At 41.4% G+C, this 9,305-nt stretch overlaps 1 protein-coding gene across 1 annotated transcript; it reads right to left on the bottom strand.

Annotated features, from left to right (window-relative positions):
• Positions 1-339: 339 nt before the first annotated feature.
• SF3B5 (splicing factor 3b subunit 5) lies at positions 340-1,040 on the bottom strand. The gene has a single exon (XM_004440959.3). It carries the CDS (start codon positions 953-955, stop codon positions 695-697), a length of 261 nt encoding a protein of 86 aa, XP_004441016.1. The 5' UTR covers positions 956-1,040; the 3' UTR covers positions 340-694.
• Positions 1,041-9,305: the final 8,265 nt, after the last annotated feature.

Consider the following 9,305-nt stretch of genomic DNA (forward strand, 5'->3'; position numbering starts at 1 on the left):
CCCAAGAGTAGAGAGGATGCAATTTACAGAGAGAGTAGAGGGCAATGACCGTAAAGATTTTTTGAACAAGAGAACAAAAAGGTGTGATGCAATGATCACAAACCTCAATACTGAAAGCATTACCGGACTGAAAAAGGCTCTTGGGAGAAGTCCGCGGGTGGGGGGCATATGATAAAGGTTGTCCAGGGCGGATTTAAGCGCCTGGCAATGTACCCCGGCCCCGCGCCCACCCCCACCCCCACCCCAGCCCCTGGTCTCCTGCTCGGACTCTCACGAAACCACAGTCCCCAAAACCCTCCCTGGACCCCTCCACCCGATCACAAGTAGTCCACACCAAGAGACCGAAAAACTTCTAAACTTTATGGAAAAGGCAACAACGACAATCAACCGGCCAAAAACGAGCCTCCGAACGCCGTCTCACTGCAGTGCCGTGTCCCCTAACGCTGGCTGGCGTTGGGATCTCTCCAGCGTCGCGGTCCCCAGGGGTCCTGACGGTCGCCCAACGCCCTGTTCCGAGGCGTCCAGAGGAAGGCAGGTCGGGCGAGACGCCCCGGGTGAGCGCCTCTGCACCGGGAAAGCACGGGGCGCAGCAGCCACGGAGAACCGGTCGCCCCGGGGCGGGAACGCGGGGAGCCAGGGCACACGGGAGGGACGCGGGGAGACACGCTCCGCCCGGCGGGGACCCGGCGGGGTCTCAGTTCTCCTCGGGCTTGTCGGCCGGCGGCCCGCAGGGCTGCAGCATCTTCTCCATCAGGTTGAAGCGGACTCGCGCTTTGCTCTCGTTCTCCGCAATGGCGAAGTAGTTGAGAAGGTCGAAGTGGCCCATGTAAGAGCAGTAGGAGTCGCGGTGCTGGTTCACCAGCCACTCCCACTTGGTGGTGTCGGCGTGGCCCGTGCCGATGTACTTGGACTGCAGGTGCTCCAGCTGGCTGTGGATGGTGTAGCGGTCCGTCATCTCGCCGCCTTCCCGCTGGATCCCAGGCAGAAGCCGCGGCGGGCAATGGCTGCTCTAGCGTTTCACGCCGGAAAATGAACACCCCACCGGACCTCTAAGGTCTGCGCCGTCGCAGGCGAATGGCGTCACAGCGACGGAGCCGCGGGGACTCGCGGTCTTAGGGCTCAGAGGCGGAAGCGGAAGCGTATTCCGTCCCGGATTGGAGTTGCCTAGGCGACGCTTCAAGTCGGGCCGCCCCTATAGAGAGCCCCGCCCCCTTCGTAGAGCGTTGCATGATGGTCCATTTAGCGGAGCTTTTCCTAATCGGGAGCTTTGCATGCTGGGACTTGTAGTCTCCGAGGGTTCGTGCGCGCGGGCTTTTGGGACCCATCGCCTCGGTTTAGGAGGCTGTGGGCGGTCTGATGGAGGGTGGTGTCTTGGTGGCGGGGAGCGTCTTTGGGCGGTTTGGGGCTGCGAGGAAGTAGGACATTCAAGTAGGACAGGGCTACAAGCGACTGGGAAGATGAAGTCTTGGTGTAATTCTGCTTTTGGAGCTAACGTGACAGCACGGTAGCCCCTTCACGACCAGGTGAAATCAGGAGACGCGGGTTCTGGTCCCAGCTGTGTTGTTTAGAAGTTGTGTGGAGTGCAAGTCAATTCAGCGCTAGCAGGGCCGCCGTTTCCCGCCCGGTGACCAAAGTGCAGTACCCGTTACGACGCGTTCTGGCCCTCACATCGGGGTCCCCCTTCCTTATTTTGACACCCTCCCTCCGACTCCCCACCTCGCCCTACACGCCCCCACCTGCGCTTCTCCGCGTTCCGTGCTGCTCGCCTCTCCCGTTCTTGGTACAAGCTGTTCCCTCTGCTTGGAATGCCTTTGTTCCCTTGGCAAACACTCTTACCTTGAAGTCAGCTCAAAAGCATCTCCTTGAAATTGGCTTTGGCCACTCCACACGTGTAAATTCTCCTTCCTCTTTGCATCTTGGACGCTTCGTTATTACCGCTTTATATCCTAATTTTTGGTTTAAGGACTTCCTCACGCGAATGCAGACTGCTTGAGGAAAGGAGTTGACTTTTTTGATGGCATCTTTTCTCGTATGCTTCTTTGATGGTATCTTTTTAGGGTATCCTCATAGCCTGGCAGAGATTACGTTCTTAAAAAACGTTTGATGAATGGATAAACAACTGTATTAGAGCCAAATAGAAGAAACTCGTTATTGGGAGAAAGACAACTTTAAAATATTTTTTATTGTGGTACAAAGTTGCAGTTATGTAGGATGACTAAGTCTAGAGACCAAATAGCACGATGACTATAGTTAATGCTATGTTGAATACTGGAAATTTCTTTAGAACGTAGATTTCAGGTGCTCTCACCACATGCACACACAAGAAGGTAACTATGTGAGGCAATGGATATGTTAATTAGCTTGACTGTAGTAATCCTTTTTTTTTTTTAAATAATTTTATTTATTTATTTTTTCCCCAAAACCCTAGTAGATAGCTGTATGTCATAGTTGCACACCCTTCCAGTTGCTATATGTGGGACGTGGCCTCAGCATGGCCGGAGAAGCCGTCCGTAGGTGCGCGCCCAGGATCCGAACCTGGGCCAGCAGTAGCGGAGCATGCGCACTTAACCACTAAGCCACGGGGCTGGCCCATGTAGTAATCCTTTCACTATATCAAATCATCATGTTGTACACCTTAAATATATGCAATTTTTATTTAAAAGAAATTAAAGAAAACGACAAAATGTTCCTTATAGGATCAAATGCTTGTACCAAAAATGAAAAAAAAACAAAACGTTTTATTCTTCGGTTTAACCTTTGTTATAACAAACATGTCATTCCTAAAATGTAGAGACTATTATAAGGCATACTCGTGGACTCACCATCTAGATATATCAAACCTTGCCATTTTGCCACTTTTGTTTCCATCTTTGTTCTTTTGTTTTGGCTGTGTTTTTTTAAGAAATAAAACTATACAAATAAACTTGAAGTTCTCTGTGTTCCCCTCCCTAATCTGTTCACTTCAGGGTACTATCTTGAATTTAGAGTTAATCATTCCTGAGCCTCATTTTTTTTTGATTGCTGAAAGTTTGTGTATCCATCAACAGTAAGTATTATTGTTATGCATATTTTAAAGCTTTATATAAATGATATCCGGTATGTATGTTATGAAAGTTGCTTTTTATCGTAGTCAGTATCCATGTTGATATATGTAGCTTTAGTTCACTTTTACTATTGTGCAGGATGCTACTGAATTAATATACCATAACATCTCCATTCTCTCTATAATGGACATTTAATTTCACGTTTTTGCTATAAGAAACAATGCTTCATTGAATATTCTTGTACATATATTCTTATACACGTGAAGGAGTTTCTTTAGCGCATATATATAGGAATAAAGTTGTTGAGACATAGGAATGAATGTCTTCAAGCTTTGCTAAATATTGCCAAATTGCTCTCCAACATCGGTTATAACCAATTAACTGTCCCACCAGCAAACTAAGAATTGCTTTTGATCCACATCCTTCCCAAAACTTGGTGACCTCAGACATTTAAACATTTTTCAAATCCGAAGGGTGGAATGGAATTTCATTGTGCCTTTAATTTGCATATACTGGGCATGTTTTTTATGTGTTTATTGGTCTATTAATTTGTGCTTTTGTGAAATGCATATTCATATCCTTTGCCTATTTTCTTATTGGGGTGTTTGTCTTTTTCTTACTAATTTTTTAGATCTTTATATGTTCAGGATACGAGGCTTGCCAGTTATACGCAATGAAAATATTTTTTTCCACTCTGTGGCTCATCTTTAACCTTCCTTTGTGTTATCTTTTGTTGTACAGAAGTTAAGTTTAAAGCAGTCACATGTATCAGCTTTCCTTGATGGTTTGTGCTTTTTGCATTTGGTTTGAAAAATGAAATCAAGCAAAACTCTTTTCTACCCTGGGGCCAGCCATAGAAAGTAGTTTCCTTCATTTTATTCTGAAAGTTTTAGAATTTTGGTTTTTCATATTTAGAACTTTAATCCACCTGGAAGTTTTTGTTTTGTTTTGCTTTCGGGATCAGGTTTTTTGATACTTTCCTGTATGGCTGGTTAGTTCCTAGTGATAACCAGTCGTTCGTTAAATAGTACATCCTTTCCCTACTCATCTTTAGTGCTTCTGTTGTATATGCATAGGTCTGTTTCTGGGATCCTGTTCTATTAGCCTCTTAGTCTGTGACCTACACTAGTAACACAAGATCTTAATTACTGTACCTTTGTAATAAGTCTTGATACCCAACAGGTTGAAAGCCTATACAATAGTTTTCTTTCATAAATGTTTTAACTTGATCCTTTCCTCTTCCACATGAATTTAGAATTGTCAGTAAAATCCTCACGGAAATTGTGATTGAATAGTCAAACAAAGCCGTGAAAATTAATATTATTTCTCTATCATTAAGAGTGATTCTAAGGATATGAGAGAATTCCTCAAATTCAAAGGCCTTTAGAGCTAGGTGGAAAATACATTTACATGTATTAATTAAGAGCCAAGGTGTATTAGTTTGCTAGGGCTGCCAAAATAAAGTACTATAGACTGGGGGGCTTAAACAGTAGAAATTTATTTCCTCACAGTTCTGGAGGCTGGAAGGACAAGATCAAGGTGATGACAGAGTCGGTTTCATTCTGAGACCTCTCTCCTAGGCTTGCTAATGGCCATCTTCTCTCCGTGGCTTCACATGCTTTTCCTTCTGCATGTGTCTGTGTCCTAATCTCCTCTTCTTATAAACACACCAGTCATATTGGATTAGAGTCCACCCATACGACCTCATCTTACCTTAATTACCTCTTTATAGGTCCTATCTCCAAATTTAGTCGCATTCTGAGCTACTGGGGCATAGGACTTGAACATATGAATTTTGGGGGGGGGGGGCGTACAGGACACAATTCAGCCATAACAGTTTTATACAGTGATGTGGAGTATATAAGGGAACTTGTTTCATTTTACACATTTGTAAATTTAATTAATTAGATTTGTGAAAATAATTTAAGTACGTGAAAGGTTTTATTTGTTAAATCAGACAATTACAGTATTTACAAGGAAATGAAATGTATTACATTACATTCATGAGTATGGCTTAAAATGTTTGAGAGTTAAAATTTGGAGTTGAACTAAATTTTATCCAAAGGCCCCTTAAAAGCGATTGTGAAAATTTGCTAGACTTAGGGCCGGCCCCTTGGCGTAGCAGTTAAGTGCGCGCGCTCCGCTGCTGCCGGCCTGGGTTCGGATCCCGGGCTCGCACTGACGCACTGCTTCTCCGGCCATGCTGAGGCCACGTCCCACATACAGCAACTAGAAGGATGTGCAACTATGACATACAACTATCTACTGGGGCTTTGGGGGAAAAAAAAGGAGGAGGATTGGCAATAGATTTTAGCTCAGAGCCGGCCTTCCTCAGCAAAAAAAAAAAGAGGAGGATTAGCACTGATGTTAGCTCAGGGCTGATCTTCCTCACCAAAAAAAAAAAAACAAAAACTTGCTAGAGTTAGAGTTTAGGATTTTTAGCTGAACTTAAAAGCTTAAAGAAAAAGGCATCTTTTCAATTTATAACTAATAAATTAAACGTTAACTTTTAAAACCTAAGTAAATCTCTGAATAGTGCTTTCTGCATTCCTCCAAATGACCCTCAAAGGCAACAAAAAAACTTCCCATTTGATAAGGTCAGCTTGCAAATAGCACAAAGACCCTGCTTCAATTTTAATTGTAATTACATTGACTTTATAGATTTATTTGGGGAGAATTGTCATCTTAACTATGTTGAGTTTTCTCATTTATGCACGTAGTATATATTTCTATTTACTTATGTCTACTTTTTTTACTTTAAATAAAGCTTGTATAATTTTCTCCATATGGGTCTTCCACATCTTCTGTTAGATTTATTCCTGGTTATCTGCTGTGTATACGTAAAGATGTTCCTTGTGAGTCTTAAATTGTGACCTAGTGAGAAATATCACGATTTCTTACACTTATTGCCAATAGAGAATTTGGGTCTGGAACCGGTGACCTCTTTGGCAAGACATGCCGGGAGAGCTATTACTGTTTCACACCCCAAAATATTACCTCAAGTCAGTCCTGCCTGTGACATTGCTTCCATGTCTGTCTTACAATTTGACGTTTGAGTAAGGAAAATATGCAAGAAAAGATTCCATTGGAAAAAGATATAGAATTAAAAATGTATAAAGAAAAAATATATTTTTAGAAAATTATATTTTGTCTAGTCTATTAAGTCTGAAAATGCAAGGCAACATTTTCTCTTTTTATCTTTTTTGGTCTTGTGCTGCTGGCTTCAAATTTTTTTAAAGTCATTTAATATTTTGAATAGCCAGGGCATCATTCAAAAACAAGAAAGTATACAAAGGAATGCAGTTTCCAACATCTGCCCATTTCCCAGCCCCATCCTCAGTAAGTAGCTATTGCTTTGTTTATTTTGTGTATCCTTCCAGAGATATTTTTAATGGATGTATAAGCAAATACAAATATATATATATTTTACCCCTTTTAAAATTTAGATGGTAGCAAAATGCTCACCATAGATCTCTACTTTGATTTTTAAAATTTTCTTTGACATGTAATGGAGATCATTCCATATGAGTACATAAAAAGCTTCCTCATTTTTTTTTGTCCAGTTTTGCAGCTGCATAATATTCCCTTGTATGGGTGTAGCATACTCTAAATAACCATCCTCTAACTGATTGTCAAATGTCTTGTGTATCCAGAAATTATATTTAAATTTTTTTATTACAGAGAAATATGAACTTTAAATTGGAATGAACTAAAATCAGATTCCTTTGGTGAAAAATTATTTTAGATACCATTTTTGTCTGTAAGCAAGTTTTAAAATATTAAAAGGATTTTCTGAATGTACAGGTGTTGGTACCATGGTGCACACTAGGGGTCGCCAAAACAGTATTTAATGCCAACAAATAGAGCAGTGGTTGAGAACACTTGATAATTGGGTACCGTGAGTTTCTCAACCTCCCTAAGCAGAAAAGGTGCCCTGTGACTGACATGCTGAAGTATTTCTAAAGGCAACTAAGACTTTGATAATTTAGGAGAAAAGCAAGCAATCTTTCCCTTATCATCATACAGATTTTACTTTGGGGTTTTATATTTAGTTGGATTAAGCAGTGATGTGGAATTTAGGTGATGCAGAATTTGGGGAATTTTTAAAAAGAAGCTTGCTAGACATGATCTTATTTTTCTGTGGTTAAAATTGTCTTCATTCTCACCTTTTCTTTTCCATCCATGATGGGTTTCATGTATCTGAGCAGATCTGGAATTCTCAATTTTTGGAGGTTTGTGCCTCTAATTGGACATTTGCTTCAAAAGAATAAAGTGTTCTGTACCTTTTTAATAATCTGTCTTGGGGCAGATATGATTGCCATGGGCATGCATTCTATAACTCCTAGTTTGAGATTTAGTAGGCTAGTCCCTCTCTGTTCTTTAGTGATAACATTAAATCACAAGCTGCAATTTTTGAACAAAGATTTCTCACAGGACAAATTTCACAAAGGAACTTTGAAGTATTATATACATGTTCCATTCATTGCAGTAATGAAATCTTGCAGCACAAAGATTAGTGATTGACAGATCATAAGTACTAAATTAATGTTTATTGAATAAATGAATGAATGAATGTTCATGACAGCATCTTGAGTGACAGTAAAGGATGGGAAACAACTTCAGTGCCAACAGCAAAGGAATAATTACATAAATTATGATGTAATCTGGATACATATGGCATATCTTATTTGAATGTAAATTCCTTTGAAGTATGTAACTTTTTCCTCCATTATATTAGCATAATGACTTACCCATCATCAGCACTCAATAAATACTTGTTGAATTAGGATATTGTTCTCACACTGGATTAGGCAGAGAGATACCCAAAATCTCAAAGCATCCCTCAGTAGTTGGGACTAGCCACCTCAAAGTCACAACCATCTCTTACCCTAAGCCTAAGAGATGTGGATGTGGGGGGAGCAGTATTTTCTACAGAGTTGATGTCAGAGAAAAAGATCCATGACAAGGCTTTATAAAATTGTGAATATACTAAATTTTAATTGTTTTAGAGTTGCTTCAATGAGTTACCTAAGGAACAGTTTTTCATAGCTGAGCCAGTTCAGCTGAGGCCCTTGAACATCAGTAATCACAAATTAGAATACGGACTCCACAAGTAGTGAAATGGATGAGCCTGATCTTCTATGCAACATTCCAGGTATCCAATTAAACATGTGATTCGTTATAGTTGACTCTAGTAAGAGTCATATGTGAACCTGGAGGAAAGGCGCTGACATAGCTTTCCTTTGATGTGAATTTGAGCGAGTGTAAGATTTGTCTAGTTCCTAGGGAAGGTCTAATGCCTCTCAGTTTTAAATCAACACAGGGAAGCTGTTTCATCTTGATTTTTTAGAGCAGGTATGTGCATAGAAGAAAAGTGATGACATCCTTATCAAAGTATGGTTTCTTTCACTTTCCCAACTTGCACTTAACTCTCATAAAACAGAACCATGTTTCAAATTCTGTGTGTTTATTTTTGTGATTTTATTCGATTGTATTGTATCTCCTTCATATGTCACCTCTGAGTGTCTCCTAACTTAGAGGTCCGCAGAGGATCTGTGTTGATATGCCATGTACAGTGGCCCAAAAAGAAAATGACACAGAAGCAAGCCTAATATATATATTTTTGTGTGTGTGAGGAAGATTAGCCCTGAGCTAACATCTGTTGCCACTCCTCCTCTTTTTGCTGAGGAAGATTGGCCCTGGGCTAACACCCGTGCCCATCTTCCTCTACTTTATATGTGGGACGCCGCCACAGCATGGCTTGATGAGTGAGCAGTGAGTAGGTCCGAGCCCGGGATTCAAACTTGCAAACCCCGGGCCGCTGAAGTGGAGCGTGCGAACTTAACCACTACGCCACCTGGCCAGCCCCAGCAAGCCTAATATTTTCAATGCTGTTCATTTGTTTATGGTGGTTTAAGGCCAAAAAGCAATTTGGGAGTAGAACAGACCGGCACACACAGCCATGGCAAAGTACCAATGGTGCCGTTTCACCACTTGTCTTTTCCACGTTTTCTTCAGCTTATATAAACCACTGTGCAAATGCAGTTTCAAGTCTCCCCACTCCCCACTGGCTATCTGCCTCAAGTCTCTCTTATAAAGAAATTCTAGCATTACGGCTGCTGAGGACCGCCCTAATAATAAGTTTCAGGGAGTTAACTGCTTTAGTTGTTTGAGGAACTGATTTGTTCCATAGAGATATAAAAATATTTCCCGTCCAACTCTCATCGATGGGGCCCTCAAGATAGCAAAATGCTGTTGGCA

Source organism: Ceratotherium simum, chromosome 38 (genome assembly GCF_057802395.1).
Source record: "Ceratotherium simum simum isolate JZ-2026a chromosome 38, ASM5780239v1, whole genome shotgun sequence".
NCBI lineage: Eukaryota > Metazoa > Chordata > Mammalia > Perissodactyla > Rhinocerotidae > Ceratotherium > Ceratotherium simum.